This window comes from Kogia breviceps, chromosome 4 (assembly GCF_026419965.1).
Source record: "Kogia breviceps isolate mKogBre1 chromosome 4, mKogBre1 haplotype 1, whole genome shotgun sequence".
Classification (NCBI taxonomy): domain Eukaryota; kingdom Metazoa; phylum Chordata; class Mammalia; order Artiodactyla; family Physeteridae; genus Kogia; species Kogia breviceps.
In genome coordinates this window covers 104,811,779-104,835,468 of record NC_081313.1, presented here as the reverse complement: position 1 = coordinate 104,835,468, position 23,690 = coordinate 104,811,779, and the positions used below count along the sequence as shown (strand labels likewise).

At 38.1% G+C, this 23,690-nt stretch overlaps 1 protein-coding gene and 1 pseudogene across 2 annotated transcripts in view; one reads left to right on the top strand and one right to left on the bottom strand.

Moving 5' to 3' along the window:
- LMNB1 (lamin B1) overlaps nt 1–23,690 on the bottom strand; it is a 116,031-nt gene that overhangs the window by 77,663 nt on the left and 14,678 nt on the right. For both annotated transcript variants that reach the window (XM_059061582.2, XM_067031509.1), the window contains exons 3-6: nt 7,829–7,985; nt 7,063–7,188; nt 3,941–4,111; nt 2,422–2,547 (exon numbers count right to left, since the gene is read on the bottom strand). In XM_059061582.2, coding sequence (XP_058917565.1) covers nt 2,422–2,547; nt 3,941–4,111; nt 7,063–7,188; nt 7,829–7,985 — 580 coding nt within the window. The remainder of the gene's footprint in view (nt 1–2,421; nt 2,548–3,940; nt 4,112–7,062; nt 7,189–7,828; nt 7,986–23,690) is intronic.
- Nucleotides 21,354–21,648, top strand: LOC131755230 (protein S100-A2 pseudogene; annotated as a pseudogene).

Sequence of the window (23,690 nt, the reverse complement as noted above, 5' to 3'; positions counted from 1 at the left end):
AGTGGGAAGCGGCTGCATAGCACAGGGAGATCAGCTCGGTGCTGTGTGACCACTTAGAGGGGTGGGGTAGGGAGGGTGGGAGGGAGAAGCAAGAGGGAGGAGATACGGGGATATATGTATATGTATAGTTTATTCACTTTCTTATAAAGCAGAAACTAACACACCATTGTAAAGCAATTATACTCCAATAAAGATGTTAAAAAAATTTTTAATAAAAAATGAAGACTACGTCAATTTTAAGTAAAACTAAAGAAGTACTTCACTAACATGAGTCACTTAAACAAAAAGGAAGTTCTATGGCCTAACATGCAGCATGACGAAACTAAGACTCCATAACAAATACAATTAAGATATACAGTATGAAAAATATATGGCTTTTTTCTTTTTAGTGATCTTTTTAAGGTTAAAATTTATCTACCAAAGAAGATATCCCTCAAGGTGTATTATTTATCATAAAATCTGATACCAGTAATGAGTAGATGAAAGGATCATTCCCCATCCCCCTGAAATTTAGAGAGAAATTTAAAACTATTCTGGCTGAAGGAGGTGCTTCTCTCCTATTTCCTAAGGAGTGAGCTCCTCAAAACCCCCAGGGCCCTGCTTAACATTTTTTAAAAACCACTAACCTGAAGTTAACCAAAAAACTTGCAAAGATGGGAACATAACTACCAGGCAAACAGGGAAACAGCCTTGGACCTGAGTCAGAAGACGTAGCTACCAAATTTCAGAGCCTACCACTATTTAACCACAGGTAAGTCTGAGTCTCTTCATCTGTAAAACATCCATACCTAGCATAATCAAGTGGATTAAGCACCAGCCACATCCCTCCACCCCCTAAAAGACAGGGAATTGTAAAACTGAGGAAGAGGGGATAATTAGAATACGATTTATTAGATGGATAAAAGTAGTAAATGTCAACTGAGTAAACACAGACAGGCCTATTTTTGGAAAGGTACCTATTAAATGGTGCAATGGAAAAGAGATTGTTAAATTCTTTTCTTTTTTTCAAGAATGCACTTATTCTCACACGCATTCTATGAAAGGCCAAATTCTTTTTTTTTTTAAACATCTTTACTGGAGTATAATTGCTTTACAATGGTGTGTTAGTTTCTGCTTTATAACAAAGTGAATCAGCTATACATATACATATATCCCCATATCTCCTCCCTCTTGCGTCTCCCTCCCTCCCTCCCTATCCCACCCCTCTAGGCAGTGACACTGTAAATTCTTAAAAGAAAATCTTTGAAGAGAGTGAGGTGTAAAGGGAAAAACTGGAAACTATGAAAGAAACCCATTTATCAGCCTACATTCTCTGGGCCGGTCATTGAACTCAACCAGGACTGTGGTCAGACTGAATCAACTCAAAGGTCCTTGTCCTTCCAGCTCTACTGTTACATGAAAACTTCAAAATACTATCAGGACAAAATAGGTCCACAATAATTTTTAAATTTATGTTGTGAGTAATAAAGTAAGTAAACATGATAGGCATTGTAAAAACTTCTGTTTTTTAATTAACTTTTTTACATCACCGTGTTTTACATAACTCATTGCTTTCTAAATTCCTACAATAAATGTCTTCAGTTTTACAATCAGAAAAGGATATTACTAAAAACAAAAGAAAGCTTAATCAAGAATAAAAAAGTTTACTCATGTGGAAAATTTAAAACAACAAAATTTCCTCCCTTAAGAAAAACAGAAGCTAGAGTTACTTCCCAAGTAATTAAGGTGAGTAGATTATCAAAACATTCTGCATACTTATATGGTTGTATATGTACTTTGTGTGCACATCGACATCACCCTTAGACTAAGAACCAGATTTCAGGCAGTGTCCACACCTGCTTACACTGCACTCAGAGTGCACCATCACATACTGACAGGCACCCATCAACACAACCAGTAACAGTCATGCAACAGTTAGGCGTGCCAATGAATCAATGAGTCACTAAATTCTTAACTAAGATACAAATTGATGCTACTTCCCAAGATACTAACTATTGGGTATTCTAAGCATGGAAAGAATTTGTCTAGAAACACAAAGCATTTACCACCCACACAGAATTTCTGCAGGTTTTTCTTCATTATGGTTTCTAAATGTGATGAAAAAGAGTACGTTGGAAAGAACACTATGTGGAGATCAGGCTGCTGGATGGGTCAGAAAACCTGGGCCCTGGGGTAAACCCAAGGAATAAGCCAGCAGGTTGCAGCCTCAAGGGCAGCTCTGAGTAATCTATTAGGTCAGGAACAACAGTCTCTGTTCAGAGGATGCTTATGAAATGACGAATAGAAAAAAATCTGGACAGCACTGTGAAACCAGAATTCAGGAAAATACTATCCTCTCTGAAAAGTGATTTCAGGCAGAACTGAGCAGGCAGACTACCGTGGTGGAGGTGGCCTTCAAGTACAACTCCCATGCTTACTTACCTCTTTCTGCAGATTAGAAAGCTGAGATGAGAGACTCTCAATTCTCATACGACTTTCCATCAGTTCTTCCCTGGCACTATTGACAGTAGATGTATTCATCTCTGACGACAGTCTGGCATTCTCAAGCTAAAAAAACAAGCAGACCATAACCAGTTTTATCTAGTGAATTAGAGCAAACAAATGAGGAACCAATGATTCATCTCAAGGCATCTCATTTCAAAACCTAAACCCTGCCAGTAACTAGTTGATGAAACAGGAAAAGCATAATGAAGTTTGCTGATATGCTATGAATTACCTTAAAAGTCTTTCTGCCTTTTCGGCTCAATTCCCAATATAGGAGCTTAACAATGCTGATATACCTGGGTCTTTATCGAAAATTTAGTGCTTCAGTATTTCATCCATTACATCTCTAAGCCTCAGATAACACTGCTAATAAGGAGACTGGACAGGAGCAATTTAACTGTGGTGGCATTTGTAGGAAAACAAGCATCATATACCCCTAACCCACCAAATCTGATACAGAATATAAAGCAATAAGCAGAAAGTACTAATTTAGAGATTATTTCAAACCAAATAGACACACTTCCTTTCAGAAGCAAAAAACAGCTCCTCTGGTAGAAATGATATCCCACTCCTCCAGATGCCCACAGCATTCTGTTCTGCATGTCTCCTCCCTGGCTCCCTTTGAGGCCAGAGTCTCTAACCAACTGATCCTTACTTTAGCTCCGTCACTGCCCAGCACAATGCCAGCACTGAGCAAGTGTGGAACAACTAAATGTGGAGATTAAAAGATCTCTCCCTCTCACCAGGCAATTACTACTTCATAACGTGGATTAAAAAAGCAACATGAACAATTTGACGCCATGCAATGGAAATTATTTTCAACACCTCTATGACCCTAATTTTCTAAGTCTTCCACTAATAACTCTTTTTAATCAAATCATGTAACATTTAACACATTGGGGTAAAACTATTTACTATGAAAGCCCGTACTCAGTGATTTAATAAATTTTTGCATGGTCTCCTAATACAAGAGAGAAGTTTCTACAGTCTTTTTTTAACCAATAATTAGTGGCAGAGGAAACTGCAGACACTATCCATTTGGCCTTTGTTCAAAAAAGCCCAAAGTGTACTGGTCACAACCTATGTACAATGATGACATGGAAGTCAGAACTAGATGCAGTCCAACAAGATTAGTACTTGTTACTGAAGGAAAAGCTATTTTCAGATGGCTGGAGTTTAACTAACATGACTTGACATGAATGTTCAGTGGGACAAAGAGAAAAACCTTACCGTTGATAAAAGTGGAATAACCCTACTTTCTTTGAATAATCTCTAATAACATTTACTTTATAAAAAACTGCTTTCTTAAAAAAAAAATCCATTTTTTATATTCATGGAGACTAAGGGAATTCATTTAAGAAAACTAGAACAAACCAAACATCAAGTCATGTTCTCAGGGAGACTATGAAACAGAGGCTTCAAGTGTGTAAAGCCATCCCCGGAAAAGTCTGCTCACTTTGGCGTGGTAAGTCTGCTCCAGCTCTTCCTTGTACAGCTTGACTTGGGCATCATGTTGCTCTCTCATCTCATGAAGGGCTTGAGCCAGCTTGTACTCATACTCAATCTGACGCCCAGAATCCACCTCTACCAAGCGAGTTTCATGCTTCCTTCTGGTTTCATTAATCTCCTAGGGGGGAAAAAAATGACATAAAACCAAGTTACTCACCATAGCTGCACTGGTACAAGTCTGAGTGACATCACGGCCATCTGAGGTATTACACACCAAGCTCCTCATGTTTTGTCCTAGGGCAAGTATGTGAATAGATACTTTTTTGCCTTCATTTTCAAGTGAGAAGATTTTTGAGCTGGAACTAATGACAGAAATGGTAGCATCTCAAGCCCTAGGAATTTTATGTTTCTTTTCAGTAGCATACCTATTTATTTCTCTAAAGGCAAGGAATGGCTGGAAGACTTACTAAAGTACCATGCAATCGTGGATAACTAGGTTCACTGAATAGCACATAATTATTTTTCTAAATTGTACTGATGATACTAAGGACAACTGAAAAAAATCTACATGATAAGTTAGAAACTTATCAGCAAAACTTCAACTAGAAGATTTATACATAATAAAACTTTTCTTAGGCATACTAAGATGCAATAGACAGAGCAAGCTAATTTACATGATATCCTATCAGCTGCTAGTGCTAAGGTATCAACATCAATTGATGCAGAATCTTACTGACAATATTATGTTGCTATCTCAAGTACATATGACAATTCACTATTAAAGAACAGAAATAATAGGCATAATCCTTCACGTTATGTTTTAAGGAACTATCCAAACTAGAATGGCTAGGAATACAAGTCCAAGAATAAAATTTTCATTCTAGCTTCTAGCTCTGAAAATACAACAGATGTGTCTTTAATGGCAATAATTAAAGAGGCCACAAGAGGGGGATATAAGAACATGTTTCTGTATCATCTTACAGCATGCAGTTTTTCTTTGCATTTCCTCATTTTTCTCTTAACCAGAGGAAGATGCACTCGATAGAATCAGAAAACTAGGGTTCAAATTCCAGTTCTGCCATTAATCTCCCAAGGCTCACTTCTACTTGATGACGCGAATGATACTTAAATCATGAAAATATGTAAATGAAAGGTTTAGTTCAACAAATATTGAGTACCTACTAATCATTTTGCCCTTTGTCTGCCTCCTTTCCTCTTCTTCCTGTTTTTTTCCTTCCTCTTTCTTACCCCTAAACTGTTCATAATAAGGAATTTATGTATATTTATTGCATAGAATTTTATTCTCCATGTAAAAAAAAAAAAGAGGAATATTTTAAATTCATTCTCAAAAAGGCAAAACCCCAAAAATCAAAGTTGCTACCCAAACATTCTAAAAATACTAAATTACTTTTTACTGACACCGTTTTTCACTTAATATTTTATGTAGAATCAGTAACTTACAAAGAAAAAAATACTCAACTCCTGGTTTAAAGATGCAGGAGTACACACAGCGTCAAAAGTAAGAAATAATAGATCACGGACAATTTTTTAAAAATTTTGTTTAATAAAAATGTAGGTCAACTTAATACAAAGATACTTCAATTTATAAGCAAAACTGTAGTTAATAATTATATGACAGGGACTTCCCTGGTGGTGCTGTGGTTAAGAATCTGTCTGCCAATGCAGGGGGACACGGGTTCAAGCCCTGGTCCAGGAAGATCCCACATGCCGCGGAGCAACTAAGCCTGTGTGCCACAACTACTGAAGCCCGAGTGCCTAGAGCCCGTGCTTGGCAACAAGAGAAGCCACTGCAATAAGAAGCCCACACACCACAACGAAGAGTAGCCCCCACTAGCCGCAACTAGACCCGATGCAGCCAACAATAAATAGATTTATTGAAAATAATAATGATAATAATAATAATATGATAGCATTCACTATAGTTTACAAGAAGCTATCACACACAATATTCCACTTTGATCTTCACCACACCTTGAAGAAAAAATAGCAGGTACTGTTATTTCATTTTTAAATACGAAACTGACTCAAGAACTGTCCAAAGTCTGGCTGCTTATCTAGTGAGTGCACTTTGCCCCCACAATACCTAGTTTAATACTATATTGTCATAAAAACGGTCATATTTTTATTATATTATTTTTTCTCCAAATAAAAAAAATTATTTAACTTCTACAATAAATTTCTATTTTAAAAGCACTGTTAGTCACCGTTTTCAAAATTACATTACCTTTAAAAACATTATGTATTTAACTGCATGTTCTCTAACCTGGGTGAATTCCAACCCTCTTCAATTTGGAGAAAATATATATTCCCCTTTTTTCAACTGTATTACAGTATACTTCTTTTCTGGCAAATGTTGCCACCTTCACCCCTCAAGGCTTAATCAGAAGTTATGGCTTATAAATGATACTGTTAGATATACATATATAACTATAAGTGCTCTGGGTAACCAGCCCCCAGTGGTTGCTGCCTCCCGGTATTCACCCGCTGTGTGAGCCCCCTTCCATAGTACATCTTGGTTGGTCTGTGTGATGGGGAGTGAGGGTATATCACTTTGGGATTCGTTTATAGAAGTTAATGTGGCTTGTCTTGCTCTTTCTCTCTCATCACTCACTCGAAGAGTCCTATCATGAGCAGCCCTATAGAGAAGCCCATGCTGAATTGATACCTCTGGCCAACAACCTATGAATGAACTCCAAAGCGGTCCCTGCAGCCCAGGCTGAAAGCCTGACTACAACCTCCTGAGAGACCCTGAAACAACCATCCAGTTAAGCAGCTCTCAGATCCCTGACCTTCAAAAACTGTGAGATAATAAAAGTCTGTGGTTTAAGTTACTAAGTTTTGAAGTAATTTGTTAGGCAAAATATATAACTAATACAAATTCAGAGGTTGATAGTAATTAACAGCTGTAGCCAAGCCATTTTAAATTAGATGGAAGTAAAAGTTTTTACGTTTACCATAGCACCCTGAGTTCTTCCTCACAGTCTTGTAGCAGCAGTGCCTTAAATAATTTGCCTACAAAATTCTTCCCATTTTTCATACGTATAGCTTATAACAAAGCCTTTGGGGATCCCTCCATTCCTTAAAAAAAATAAAATTATATATAATTACCTCCTCATACATGTTTTTACGAAACTCCAAGTCCTCAGTAAGGCTCTGACAGCGATTCTCCAAATCCACTTTAAGTAAAGTTTCATCTGCTAACTGTTTTTTTGCAGCAGCTAAAGAGGCTTCCAACTAACATAAGGAAAAAGAATTAATGAAAATTATACAGCAACCATTTAGCAATGAATCTAATAGATACCTACGGATTGAATCAAATCAAGTATTACAATTTCTATATATTTGTTAATGTATGAGAGTCCCTCATGATCATATTTATCACAGAACTGTGGGTTCAACTGCTGGTCCCACCCGCAGAGTGTCACATCAAAACACCTCTCAAATTTGGTAAACGGCAACAAGGAATGAACAGAAACCTATGACTTACATTTCAAAACTCAAACCAATGATTTTAGCTACCACTTTCATTTTTTCCTGTGTGCAGAGCACCATAATGACACCTTCTCTCTTCTTACCTCACATTTGGTACAATAATGAAATAGGCTGTGAGAGCAAGAAACAGAATGAGCATAAGCACAACAGAGAGGATGAAGAGCAGCAACAAGATCTGCATAATCCAGACAGAAGGACTGAGAGGTGAGGGTGCTTTACAGGTTAGCTAGTTCAAGGCTATCCTTGCAGGTGAACCACCCCCCAAAATAACTTAATAAATTTTTAAAAGTAAAAAGCATAAAAGAAATTTTACAATCAATCAATCAAGACAGATGGGGCAATTAACCTGCCAAATACGGCTCAAGAGCAGAGTTTACCTTACCTGGGCAATCTGATCCTTCAGATCCTCCAAATCGCTCTCTAAACTTTTTTTATCACTAAGTGCAGTAGCCAGAGCTGCATCTTTTGAATTCAGCGCTGCTTCATATTCTCGAAGCTTGATCTGGGCTCCATTAAGATCAGATTCTTTCTTAGCATAACTGCAAGACATTTGAAAAAGTGCAAGAAATCAAATTATACCTCTGGCTTGAAGCCTTCTCCCTCCCTGCTTAAGGGGGAAATAAAAGAAGAGGCAATTTAAATAAAGGCTGCCATAACCTACTAAAATTACAGGAGCAATTCAGGAGCACTATATCTAGAGTTTTTGGTGAATAATAACTTTCTCTTTCAATGATTTCCCTTCCCTGATTAGGAATGACTCTAGGTCTAAAATGTCCATAGGCTCAATGTACCAGAATCCTGGTTGTCTCTGAGGGAGAACACAAGTCCTCCTTTTTCTATAAAGAGGCATCTATATGCTTCACTAAAACATGTTTGAAGAAATCGAAATTTACTATTTTTAAATACAATGAATTAATATTCAACATGTACAGGAGACATAAATCAAGATAAACAATGAGATTAAATAAGTGAGAATGAAAAGTTACTTTAAAAAATAATTTTATGACTTGATGATATATAGAAACTCCTTTGACATTACCTAAGAATTAACTGACCCCAAGCTTGCAAATAGTTTCCATTTCTTACATAAGAGGTGATTTTAAAATTTCCTTAACTACAAATAAGGGGCTTCCTAGTATTTTGAAGAAAAGTTAATTTTTTCTGTTTATACTATTAACTACCCAAGAATGAAACTCAAATTAAGGTTTCTTTTACTTCTAAATATCACTTTTTATTAAATGGAATTCTACATTATAAAATTAAGGTTCCTTAGGATACATTCTGTCAAATAATTATATTTTAAAGATCAGTATTTTTTAATCCAAATAAGTCCATTATCATTAATTAGTCATATGGGAAAAGCCTTAATAACAAAAATTCTTGATAGCTGTTCTTAATTAAAACTGATATCATACACAAGTATTTCTACTACTGATGTTTGAGAGTGGGCTTAACAGAGGAATCTTTAGTTAACAGAACTTTTAAAAAATATTATATTATAATAAAATGAAGAAAAGAACTATCCAAAGGATAAGCAAAGGTAGTTTGAAGAGAAGATTTAATAGTACTCATTTCTTACTCATTGTGGTATTATACAACAACTATGTACACACATAAAAATCTCAGCAGTCTTATCACAATAATTTTTTTCTTAAATCCTGTATTTTTAAAAACCACAAGATGGCAGCCTTTCCCTGAAGACTTTGTTTGCGGGGGGGGGGGGGGGGGGATGACGACATGGGATGGACACACGGACTGTTGGGGGGAAAAAAAATTCCATACAGTCACTACTTTGTAACAAAACTGCCTAGTTCACACAAGTGCTGGGTCTGAAAGCTAGGAACACCACAGAAAAGAATCAGTGCTTGTGGAGGAGCTATTACTTTACCTCACTATATAAATGACCAGAGCTGACAGGGAAAAACCATAATACATTCTATTTTAAAACAAAATCATATTTTATAGAGAATTACACAATATTTGCAAAAGCTACTTACTCAAAATTACTTACTTAACAGTTACAAAAATTCTACTGCACCAGTGCCTAATATTTAAGTCTCAGATCATAATATGGTGCTTCTCAACATGGTGCCTCAAGGCAGGAGAGTGAACCTGTGCTTCCCAGAAACCAAAATGGCCCACCAAGAAGGATACTGAATTAAAAAAAAAAAAAAAATTCACACCAATTTTACTGGCTACTGCATGTTCTGTCTGTTTGATTTCATTGGCTTAATAGATAATAATACATGTCATGATTCCAAATTCAGAATGTTGTAGCACAAGTGAAATTACTGCGCAATGGTCTTGCAGAGTGTAGGAAATTTGAGAAGCCACAAATTAGGACAGTACACCTAAATGGCTAGAATATGGTGATTTCTTCAACAAAAATCAAGACCAGGTAAGACAAGGAGTGGTGGACTAAGGGGATGAGTAGGATATGCTATTATCCTATTGTGATAGGTACCCTCCAACCCTGCAATGGTACCAGCTGAAATCTGATATCAAGTTCTTAGTCACTTATACCACTGTTACTCTGTAAAAATATAAATTGTTCCATTATACATTCTTTCTTAAAGTTGAAACTTTTACATTACTGAACAAATTAAGCAGATATACATCAGAAGATGGAAGAGGAAAGAGATATGGGAACATATGTATAACTGATTCACTTTGTTGTAAAGCAGAAACTAACACACCATTGTAAAGCAATTATACTCCAATAAAGATGTTTAAAAAAAAAAAGAAGTTAACCCCTTATACACCCTGGCTTGAGGGAAGAGAGTCGAAAACTACTTCTGCACCTGGCACATACTTATATTACACTTACCATACTGATCCTATCTATTTGTGGATATACTTAACTACCTTGAGGGCAACGGCCATGACTTATTATTCTTCTATCTTCTGTATAGACAACCTGTATAGACAATGAGTGTTTGGGTAATTTTTAAATGAAAATCCCCCATACACTCCCCCCAAAAACTCACGTTGCTTTTTTTATGTGAGGTAAAATATCAAGTCTTTTCCTACAAGAAAATATAACTGTGACACTTCTATGATCTCTAAAATTCACATTCCTAGATGTCCTCCCTATTACCTTGCCAATTTCCGAGGCTAGATGGGGTCATGAAAAAAATTTTTTGCTTACACTCAAGTCTCCATCTGCTAAGAAGCCACAAATCAGTAAGTTTTATATGCCATACAAGCACAAGGACAAATGTGGGCCAAGCAGCAAGTTAACATCTTGAACATAACTGTGGTCATCGTTTTCTAATTGTATTATTATTTTTTGTATTTTTTATTGTTGCGTTATGCGGGCCTCTCACTGTCGTGGCCTCTCCTGTTGCGGAGCACAGGCTCCGGAGGCGCAGGCCCAGCGGCCATGGCTCACGGGCCCAGCCACTCCGCCGCATGAGGGATCCTCCCAGACCGGGGCACGAACCCGTGTCCCCTGCATCGGCAGGCGGACTCTCAACCATTGCGCCACCAGGGAAGCCCTACCTGCATCATTTTTAATGAATGAAAAATAATAATACAGGGCTTCTTTTTAATGAATGAAAAATAATAATACAGGGCTTCTTTTTAATGAATGAAAAATAATAATACAGGGCTTCTTTTTAATGAATGAAAAATAGTAATACAGGGCTTCTTTTTAATGAATGAAAAATAGTAATACAGGGCTTCTTTTTAATGAATGAAAAATAATAATACAGGGCTTCTTTTTAATGAATGAAAAATAATAATACAGGGCTTCTTTTTAATGAATGAAAAATAATAATACAGGGCTTCCCTGGTGGCGCAGTGGTTGAGAGTCCGCCTGCCGATGCAGGGGATACGGGTTCGTGCCCCGGTCCAGGAGGATCCCGCATGCCGCGGAGCGGCTGGGCCCGTGAGCCATGGCTGCTGGGCCTGCGCGTCCGGAGCCTGTGCTCCGCAACAGGAGAGGCCACGACAGTGAGAGGCCCGTGCACCGCTATGAAGAGTGGCCCCCGCTTGCCACAACTAGAGAAAGCCCTCATACAGAAACAAAGACTCAACACAGCCAAAATACATAAATAAATTAATAAACTCCTACCCCCAACATCTTCTTTAAAATAAAAAAAATCCTAAACAAATTACTAGCAAATAGAATCCAACAGCACATCAAAAGGATCATACACCATGATCAAGTGGGATTTATCACAGTGATGAAAAGATTCTTCAATATATGCAAATCAATCAATGTGATGCACCATATTAACAAATTGAAGAATAAAAACCATATGATCATCTCAATATATGCAGAAAAAGCTTTTGACAAAATTCAACACCCATTTATGATAAAAACTCTCCAGAAAGTGGGCATAGGGGGAACCTACTTCAACATAATAAAGGCCATATACGACAAACCCACAGCAAACATCATTCTCAATGGTGAAAAACTGAAACCATTTCCTCTAAGATCAGGAAGAAGACAAGGATGTCCACTCTCACCACTATTATTCAACACAGTTCTGGAAGTCCTAGCCTCGGCAATCAGAGAAGAAAAAGAAATAAAAGGAATCCAAATCGGAAAAGAAGAAGTAAAGCTGTCACTGTTTGCAGATGACATGATATTATACATAGAGAATTCTAAAGATGCTACCAGAAAACTACTAGAGCTAATCAATGAATCTGGTAAAGTAGCAGGATACAAAATTAATGCACAGAAATCTCTTGCATTCCTATTCACTAATGATGAAAAATCTGAAAGAGAAATTAAGGAAACACTCCCATTTACTATTGCAACATAAAGAATAAAATACCTAGGAAAAAACCTACCTAGGGAGACAAAAGACCTGTATGCAGAAAACTATAAGACACTAATGAAAGAAATTATAGATGATACAAACAGATGGAGAGATATACCATGTTCTTTGACTGGAAGACTCAATACTGTGAAAATGACTATATTACCAGAAGCAATCTACAGATTCAATGCAATCCGTATCAAATTACCAATGGCATTTTTTACAGAACTACAACAAAAAATCTTAAAATTTGTATGGAGACACAAAAGACGCTGAAGAGCCAAAGCAGTCTTGAGGGGAAAAAAACGAAGCTGGAGGAATCAGGCTCCATGACTTCAGACTATACAACAAAGCTACAGTAATCAAGACAATATGGTACTGGCACAAAAACAGAGATATAGATCAACAAAACAGGATAGAAAGCCCAGAGATAAACCCATGCACCTATGGTCAACTAATCTATGACAAAGGAAGCAAGCATATACAATGGAGGAAAGAGTCTCTTCAATAAGTGGTGCTGGGAAAACTGGACAGCTACATGTAAAAGAATGAAATTAGAACACTTCCTAACACCATACACAAAAATAAACTCAAACTGGATTAGAGATCTAAATGTAAGACTGGCCACTATAAAACTCTTAGGGAAAAACATAGGAAGAACACTCTCTGACATAAATCACAGCAAGATCTTTTTTGATCCATCTCCTAGAGTAATGGAAATAAAAACAAAGATAAACAAATGGGGCCTAATGAAACTTAAAAGCTTTTGCACAGCAAAGGAAACTACGATGAAAAGAAAACTCTCAGAATGGGAGAAAATATTTGCAAACTAATCAACAGACAAACGATTAATCTCCAAAATATAAACAGCTCATGGAGCTCAATATTAAAAAAACAAACAACCCAATCCAAAAATGAGCAGAAGACCTAAATAGACATTTCTCCAAAGAAGACATACAGCTGACCAAGAAGCACATGAAAAGCTTCTCAACATCACTAATTATAAGAAAAATGAAAATCAAAACTACAATGAGGTATCACCTCACACCAGTTAGAATGGGCATCATCAGAAAATCTACAAACAACAAATGCTGGAGAGGGTGTGGAGAAAAGGGAACACTCTTGCACTGTTGGTGGGAATGTAAATTGATACAGCCACTATGGAGAACAGTATGGATGTTCCTTAAAAAACTAAAAATAGAATTACCATATGACCCAGCAATCCCACTACTGGGCATATACCCAGAGAAAACCATAATTCAAAAAGACACATGCACCCAAATGTTCACTGCAGCACTATTTACAATAGCCAGGACACGGAAGCAACCTAAATGCCCACTGACAGACAAATGAATAAAGAAGATGTGGTACATGTATACAATGGAATATTACTCAGCCATAAAAAGAAATGAAATTGGGTCATTTGTAGAGACATGGATGGATCTAGAGACTGTCAGACAGAGTAAAGTAAGTCAGAAAGAGAAAAACAAATATCATATATTAACGCATATATGTGGAACCTAGAAAAACGTTATAGGTGAACTGGTCTGCACGGCAGAAATTGAGACACAGATGTAGAGAACAAACATATGGACACCAAGGGGGGAAAGTGGCGGGGTGGTGGTGGTGGTGTGATGAATTGGGAGATTGGGATTGCCATATATATACTAATATGTGTAAAATGGATAACTAATAAGAACCTGCTGCATATAAAAATAAAATACAATTCAAAAATAAATAAATATACTTACAAAAAAATAAATAAATAAAAGCCTGCCCTGCTGAACTCCAGAGTAGCTATGGGCTCACTTGGCCAATGCAAAGTGGGCAGAAGTGACACTAAGAACACAGTTTCCCATCTTTCTTTCCCTCTGTCTCAATGACAGGAAATGTTCCCAGGAGAGGCTACTCCATCAGCTTGGCTTCAGTATGGAGATATGGAACAGAGTGGCAGCTGAGCCTTTATAGGACATACGAGTGAGAAATAAACCCATATTATCTCACACACACAAAAAAAAAAAAGATGCAGGAGGGCTTCACTGGTGGCGTGGTGGTTAAGAATCCGCCCGCCAATGCAGGGGACAAGGGTTCGAGCCCTGGTCCAGGAAGATCCCACATGCCACGGAGCAACTAACCCCGTGTGCCACAACTACTGAGGCTGCGCTCTAGAGCCCTCGAGCCACAACTACTGAGCCCACATGCCACCACTACTGAAGCCCACACGCCTAGAGCCCGTGCTCCACAAGAAGAGAAGCCACTGCAATGAGAAACCCGCACACTGCAACGAAGAGTAGCCCCCTCTTGCCACAACTAGAGAAAGCCCACACAGAGCAACAAAGTCCTTATGTAGCCAAAAATAAATAAATTTATTTTTTAAAAAAATGATGCAGGAAGTCTTGAGCTAATTACCAGCACATGGTCAAAGTGCAGAAACCTGCAAAACTGACATCATAAAACATTCCCACATGAATAGAAAAATACACATTACCTAAGCACAGAGTAACATCTGACTATGCTCCGGAACAAAGAGTAATTTTAGACAGGAATCCAAAGTTATCAGAAAGTATCACTGAAGAGATTGGCATTTTTCTTTGACTATATTTCCTAACTCGATTTGTTTACTTACTGACCTGCCTATTCCTACCTCCAGATGAGGAGACGTTCTCATGTATGCACACTGCTGAGTGTAAGTCAGAAAACATACCAATTTACTGTAGATGTTCATGTGAGAACCTAAACTTTAATTGCAGCTAGGAAAAAAGTTTTATAAAATGTAATTAACATTCTATTCTAATTAAGAATTTCCTTCCTCAATAAACAAAATTAGGGCTTCCCTGGTGGCTCAGTGGTTAAGAATCTGCCTGTCAATGCAGGGGACACGTTTCAAGCCCTGGTCCGGGAAGATCCCACATGCCATGAAGCAATTAAGCCCGTGCACCACAACTACTGAGCCTGCGCTCTAGAGCCCGCGAGCTACAACTACTGAAGCCCACGTGCCTACCGCCCATACTCCATGACAAGAGAAGCCACTGCAATGAGAAGCCTGCTCATTCCAATGAAGAGTAGCCCCCGCTCACCACAAATAGAGAAAGCCCGTGCACAGCAACGAAGACCCAATGCAGCCAAAAATAAATGACAATAAATATTTTAAAAATCTTATCTATAAAGAAAAATAAATAAAATTAGCTTTCATTTCAAGTAAGCTTGACTGTCAGTCATAGCAAGCAAACAGGTCTAATGGAATATCTGACCATTAAAAAAATAATCAGTTGGAAAGGATACATTTACATTCCTGTTAACACTCTACAGCAGTGAGTCAAGAGTAACAGACATAGTAGCCTCAGCAATGTACTTCCCCAACAGAATCTGGTTCTAATTAACAATCTGAGACCTGTCCTTATAATCTCCTGAGGCCAGTAGGACTAACCTAAATGCAACTCGTTACTTGCTACTTTCTGAATTACTCCTGACCACCTATGACTACCAGCAATACCACTGTACTTCACTGCTTTAATCATCTTGGTTTTTGACTAGTTTTAAGATCAGCATTTCAACCCTGGCTTCTGCACTGAACTCTACCTGGCTCTGCAACTCAGTATCTGTTCGCTTAGGACTCTGTACTACCCTTTCTGTTTGGATGACTCAAATCTCCCACTCCCTCAGGGGTATCCTTTATTTGTCTAAGGGTACCCCATTCGAGACTACTCCCACCAATAAGGAAGTGGAGATTAGAAAATGCAACCGGGACTTCCCTGGTAGTCCAGTGGGTAGGACTTCGCACTCCCAATGCAGGGGGCCTGGGTTCAATCTCTGGTTGGGCAACTAGATCCCACATGCATGCCATAACTAAGAAGCCCACATGCTGCAACTAAGAAGTCCACATGCTGCGACTAAAGATCCTGCATGCCAGAATGAAGATCCCACGTGCCGCAACTAAAACCCAGCACAGCCAAAATAAATAAATATTTTTTTAAAAAAAGAAAGAAAGAAAATGCAACCAGTTACAGAACTGCTGGAAAATGAATGAGGGTAAATGCATCATTGCTAGGTAGTAATTGTAGAGCATTTAAATAAAGTCATATCACATATATATGACACAGAAAATAACTTACACAGAAAATAACTTAAGACCTAGTAAGTATATAATAACTACTTGAATCATATTATAATTTTAACACTTGAAAAATTAGACTGACAATTTAAACAGGGAACAAAGAATTAGTGTGAAACAAAAATTAAGAATCAGAACTGGAGGGCCAAACACATATTTAGGACATAATCTGAAACTCATTACAGAACAGTTTTAATTAATCAAGCATTGGCAAATTATTGCCTTTCTGTTAACATTTCACTGGTCAGTTTATACCATACAAGTCAGTATATATCAGAGACACTCAGCTGAATGAATTCTCTAGTGTGACTAGTAACACTGCCACAAAAGTCCCTGAACTCAGCTTCTCTAAATCACCTATTATGTACTCGTGAACAAAGAATCCATGTTCATTTTCAGTATGGGATCTATACACATGCTTGGGTTTGGATTCCTTCTTTTACTAGTGCCATTAATTTTCACTTTTTTCGCAAGTACTTTTGTCCTTGTTCATGGATTCTCATATACAGAAATATAAGAACAAAGTGTTATATTAAGCAATTCAAAATGAGACCTAAATTATTAGATGGTCTCTTAGAGACAGAATAATTACATACCTAGAAAAAGGTATACAAAATTAGTTTTTGGATATTAAATGGCATTTCCATGAAACCCACCAAAGATTATTACACTGCATATATACAAGAATAGATAAGGGCAAGAATTTGTGTTCACCAAATGCTTGCTAAATGAATAAAATCTGTTGGAGATGTGTATTCTTATGGAAAAATTTACCCAAAGTATAATATTGATAGACTTAAGAATACAGACTTTTAAAAGCTACACATCTGAAAAAAACAGACAAGAAACATTCATGTTTCTAAAGATAAAAAATAGAAATTCAAATATCTGGATTTTTTTAAATGACTGCCTTCACATGTCAGATAAAACAGCTTACGGAAACCAAAACTGACTCTGAGGTCAGTTTTAAATCCTATTCATAATATTCTATAGCAAAATACGAGGCAACTCTCTGGTTGCTTAGATCACTTCTTAGCAATTTTGAGAAGCTGTTATAGATTGTCAGGTTCATCTTATATAACAGTAGCTACTCAATAAATTCAGACTGATAATTTTTCCTAGTTTATAATCTCCTAGATGGAAATGAGACTACAAAGGAAGACGAAAGACCAACAAGAAGAACAATGCCAATGATTTCAAGGCCTGTGTCCAGCTACCTTTCCTACTCCGCACTCATCTCTGACATTCACCTCAGGACCATTCTTATTTAGAAAAACAAACAAATTACAGGGAATGAAAGGGAAAAGCCATTTAGATTTTTACCTGCAATCAGAAAACAGGAACCATTCTTAATAAAATTATTTCTAATCATATCCACAAAACAAAGATTTTTAAATCCTTCGAAACAGACCCACTCTACATGAAGAGCCAGGCCAATTAGGCCCAGCAGTTTGAGCTCTGTGTTAATATACAGCAAGGTTCTTCTGAACAGCTGTCTGGTGGCAATTAAACACCACTCAACACTAGTGCAGTTATTCAAGTGACTATCAAATAATACCGTTTCTGAGGCTCTCTTCATACCTAGAGTTCAGAATCAACATGCCGTTTTTATTATCTAATCATGGTCCAGACTTTTAGAGGAAAAATAAACTTTATTTGGGCTCAAGGTAAAGGTTATTAATATGCCCAAACAAAAACCTTCTGTTCTGAAACTAAGTAATCTATCTCAAAATAATAGACTCAAACTGCATATTAAATGTGTTTGCCCTAACATTCATTTATCAGATTCAATACTGTCCTCAAAGTATCTTTCCTTCCAAAGGGAGAAGGGATGTGATCCACAATATTTCTACTATGGAAAATCAATGAACTTCTCTACAATTAAGATAAATGTAATTTAATACACAAAATCTCCAGAAAGTCGTGTTATCACAATTCCATTAATAAGGGTCTCCTCTGACACAGGCAAAAGACTAAGATGCTTCTGAACAAACTCAAAAGCTGCAATGGATAATTTCTGGTGGTAATAAAATTCTACTACTCATTCAATAAACTGAGCAGTGAACACATTAGCAACAACCCAATCAAAATCAGGCAATCCCTATTGCAATCAGATTAAAATTAGGAAAAATATTAAATAAGACCAACACTGGACCACAGAACCATTTCTCTAAACAAAAGAAATCCACTGACATAATAGACACAGGAGTGGAGAGTGGACACATACAGTTTAAGCCCTAAAAAAAAATGACTTATTGGGGAAAAAAAACAACCAACAATCACAACTTTGTTATATATGCCAGGCCACTGATCTGGGTGTGTGGAAATCAGAAACGAACAAAATATACCATCTGATCTTATGGAAGGTACCCTATACTGGGGAGAAGCAAACAGTAAACAGTAAATCCTTACCTATACAGTAGGGGTAATCAGTATTTTGAAGAAAAATAAATCAGAATAAAGAGTTAGAGAGGGACTTCCCTGGTGGCACAGTGGTTAAGAATCCACCTGCCAATGCAGGAGACAAGGGTTCAACCCCTGGTCCACGGAGATCCCACAGGCTGTGGAGCAACTAAGCCCGTGCGCCACAACTATCGAGCCTGCACTCTAGAGCCCGCAAGCTACTACTGAAGCCCACACACCTAGAGCCCGTGCTCTGCAACAGGAGAAGCCACCGCAATGAGAAGCCCGTGCACCACAACAAAGAGTAGCCCTGCTTGCTGCAACTACAGGAAGCCCACGCACAGCAACGAAGACCCAACACAGCCAAAAATAAATAAATAAATAAAATTTATTTTTAAAAAAGAGAGAGAGAAGAGGGGAAGGTGATCATTTTATATAGTGTGGTCAGAAAGAGACTGATTTTATGCCAATAGCCATTTTTCACATCAGAAAATCACTTTTCAAACCCAGATTTTATCCAACAATACAGTTACTAGTATCATTAGTTATTTTACTGCTCCTCTATGGGTTATATGCAACCCAATATTATAGGAAAATAGTCTCCTAAAAAATGGTTATTACTAAGTCAATAATTATTTTGGGGGAGCCTAGAGAGTGCTAGGAAATGTGCTGATACAAGAAGAAGCAAAATCAGACAGACACTAGCCCTGTCCACAGAGAGATTCCACTCTAATAAGGGAAGCAATCAATCATACAAAATTGTCTTAACAAATCAAACTTGTCAGCAACTTTCTTGTCTAAGACAAAAAAGTACACAGTGCTGCAAAAACACCTGATGTAACTTCTGGGTAAAAATGGCATGTTAGACATTACTCCACTATTACCCCTTCCAGAAACACAACTAAACAACTGAGGAACAAATTCACAATGAAAACAACTGACGAGGAAAGAAAAAAATTTTAGAAGCTGAAATTAGATGAGTGAAAATGAAAACGAGCTTAGTCCACCCAAGAGTGCTGAATCCCAAAGCCAGACACAGGGCTATGTGAGAAGTAACCTAATTTATACCACAGATACTGCTGATAGCAAGAGATACCCTGGTACTCTGAAGTAGGACTAGATGAAAATCTATCTAAGAAGCAAAGCAGATCACACTCCATGATCCTGGGCCAATGGCCCCTCATTCACCAGGATAAAAGAGGAAAGGTTTACTCTCTAAGGAGTAAAACAGAATCTCAGACCTGATGTCACTTGGTACAGCCAAAAGGCAGCACTACCATACTGAAAAGGCAGGAGAATTCCAGTGGACTTTTACAGATGCTATGTTGCCTCTCAATCTCCCTCAGCTTAAAGTACACTGTGCAGCCAAAGCCCAAGAGAGAAGACCTGAAGACACTGATACTGGGTGTTCCCAATGAAATGATTCCACTGTTATACAGAGAAGCTTAGTCAAGAAGCCCCACTCATGCGCAGAGCTTCCCATCAGATTTTTAGAGCCCTACTTCTGAATACAGAGGACATACAATAGTCATCAGACCTCTGAGAAAAACTCTGTGAATTGACTCACCCAATGGCCATACCACCCTCCCAGTTGTGCTTTCTTTTATATATTTTTTTTTCTTTTTTTTTTTTTTTTTTTTTGGCTGTGTTGGGTCTTCGTTTTTGTGCGAGGGCTTTCTCTAGTTGTGGCAAGCGGGGGCCACTCTTCATTGCAGTGCGCGGGCCGCTCACTATCGCAGCCTCTCTTGTTGCAGAGCACAGGCTCCAGACATACAGGCTCAGCAGTTGTGGCTCACGGGCCCAGCTGCTCCACGGCATGTGGGATCTTCCCAGACCAGGGCTCAAACCCGTGTCCCCTACATTGGCAGGCAGATTCTCAACCACTGAGCCACCAAGGAAGCCTCAGTTGTGCTTTCTTAAACTAGAAAACTAAAAACTACATTTGCCAGAATCTCTTGCAGCTAGGCTTCTGGATGCAAATTAGGTACTGTAATACATCCATAAGCGATATGAAAGAAGGAAGTATCATGGGGCCACCGTCCTGGTCTTTGTGGCAATTTTGCTGCTGACAAGCAGGGTCATTAAAACCTGAAATTCTCTGGTCCTATATCAATACCACACACATTTCTGTAGTAAACTTTGAAACCAAGAACTGACTCCTCCAATTTTTGAGATTGTTTTGGCTATTCTGGATATCATGCATTTCCATTTAAATTTTAGGCTCAGTTTCTCAATTTACAAATGAGGCAGCTGTGATTCTGATGGAAACTGCACTGAATCTGTGGGTCAATTTGGGGAGAATTGCCATCTTAACAATATTAAGGTGTCTAGACACGGCTGTGGGCTCAGGAAGTCTTAGGGCAGCCTGTCTGCTGATGGTTGGGGCTGTGTTCCCACCTGGTTGGCAGCTTGGCCTGAGGCGTCCCAGCACTGGAGCCTATGGACTGTTGGGTGGGGCCAGGTCTCAGTGCTGGTTACCTGGGCAAGATGTCTGCCTCGAGGAGAGTTCATGCAGATGGATACTCCCCAAAATGTCTGCCACCAGCTTTCATGGTCCCAGAAGAACCACAGCCAACCCCCACCTCCCCAGGAGACCCTCCAAGACCAGCAGCCCCAGATCCAAGATGTCCAGTCCCCTGAAGCAGGTTCTGGTTGTGATGGTCACCACCTTCCACAAGTACTCCAACCAAGAGGGCAACAAGTTCAAGCTGACTAACAGGGAGATGAAGGAATTCTGCACAAGGAGCTGCCCAACTTTATGGGGGAGAGAAGGTGGATGAGGAGGGCCTGAAGAAGCTGATAGGTGAGCTGGATGAGGGCAGCAACCAGCAGGTGGACTTCCAGGAGTACACTGTTTTTCTACCCCTCATCACTACCGTGTGCAATGACTTCTTCCAGGGCTCCCCAGAACAGCCCTGATGCAGAACTCTTGGCTCCCTGCCATAGGTCTCTTGGGCCCTGGAGGACTCTTGTCTTTTTTAGTTTTATATTCAGTAGACGTTTTTGCTTCTTGACACCCCCCCCACCAAAAATAAATATATATATGCTAACATTAAGTCTTCTAATCCATCAATATAGGATGTCCTTCCACTTATTTAGGTCTTCTTTAATTTCTTTCAACAATGTTTTGTGACTCTCAGTATACAAGTCTTGTACTTCTTGTGTTCAATTTATTCATAAGCACTTCATCTCTTTGATGCTACGGAAAATGAAGTTTTCTTAATTTCATTTTTAGAGTGTTCACTGCTAGTTTACAGAAATACAGCTGAGTTTTGTACATTGCTTTCATACCCTGAAACCTTGCTGAGCTTATTAGCTTTCAAGAGTTTTTAGTTTTTGTTTTTTACAGATTCCTTAGGATTTTCTTAGAATCATTTCATCTGCAAACAGAGACACAGGTGACCCTTGAACATCAAAGGTTTTAACTACAAGGGTCCACTTATGTGCAGATTTTTTTCAATAGTAAAAACTATAGTACTACATGATCTGCAGTTGTTTGGCTATAGAGGGCTGACTATAAGTTATACATGGATTTTTGCCTTGCAAAAGTCACCACCCCCAACCCCCATGCTGTTCAAGAGTCAACTGTGTAGTTGTTTTACTACTTCTTTTCTGATCTGAATGCCTTTTATTTCTTTTTCTTCCTTAACTGCCCTGGCTAGAACCTCCAATACAATGTTGTATATAAGTGGTAAAAGTGGGCAACCCTGTCTTATTCCTGACCTTACGGAGAAAGCAGTCAGTCTTTACCATTAAATATGATGTTAGCTATAGGTTTTTCACAGATACCTTTTACCAAGTTAAGAAGTTCCCTTTTATCCCTCATTTGAATATTTTTATCATGAAAGACTGGTACATTTTGTCAAATGTTTTTTCTTCCTCTATTGGGATGATCATATGGTTTTGGCCCTTCGTTCTATTAATAAGGTATATTACACTGTTTACTTTCACAGACTGAACCAACCTTGCATTCCCAGGATAAATCCCACTTGGTGATGGTGTATAATCCTTTCATATGTTGGTGGGTTTGGTTTGCCATTATTTTTGCACCTATATTCATAAGGGATATTGGTCTGTAAAGTTTTTCTGAAATAATGTCCATTCTATGTCCATTCTCCAGTTTGCTTGGTGTCATGAGGCAGTTGTTCTTACAGCAACAGCAGTGACAGCTTCCTGGTCCTGAAGTATAGCTATACACCGTTTTTTAAATTCAGTGGTGACCTCAGACATAAAAGCTCCCAAAGAAGATCAGTTCTACAGTGTTTGAGGTATTGTTCCTGCTTCTCTGACCCTTCTAATAATTTTTTTATAAGCATCTACTTTTCATACTGTTTTCCTTTCTGATTAAGATATCTACTGGTTTCCTGACAGATACAAAGACCTAAACAATTAGAAAAAGAAATTAACTTGGAACAAACGGGAACTATGAAGGAAAACAGAGACTTCTGAAAAGAGAAACCACTGCATCCATGAAACTGAAATGAGATCAGTATGCTATAAAGAACCATTGAGAATAAAAAGAAGCTATTGGAAATCTCGAATATGACAGCAAAAATTGGAAGATAAAATTGAGAACATCTAGCAGAGAAAAAAAGATTTTTTAAGATAAGAAAACTAAAGGATCAATTTAAGAGGTCCGACATTTGAATAACAGGAGTCTCCAAAAGAAATAAAAGGAAGAAATCATCAATAAAAATAATTTAAGAATGTTTCCAAGAACTGAAGACATGAATTTCCAGACTGAAGAATTCTCACCAAATGACCAGCACAGTGGATGAAAAAAGATCCACACCAAGGAACATCCTTGTGAAATTTAAGAACTAGACCACAAAGATGATACAAGCTTTTTAACTTTTCACTCATTAGTACTTCTTAGCAACAACAGAAGCTAGAGAACTGTAGAGCATGCCTTCAAAATCCTAAGGAAATATTCATTACAACTTAGAATTCTATACCAAAAC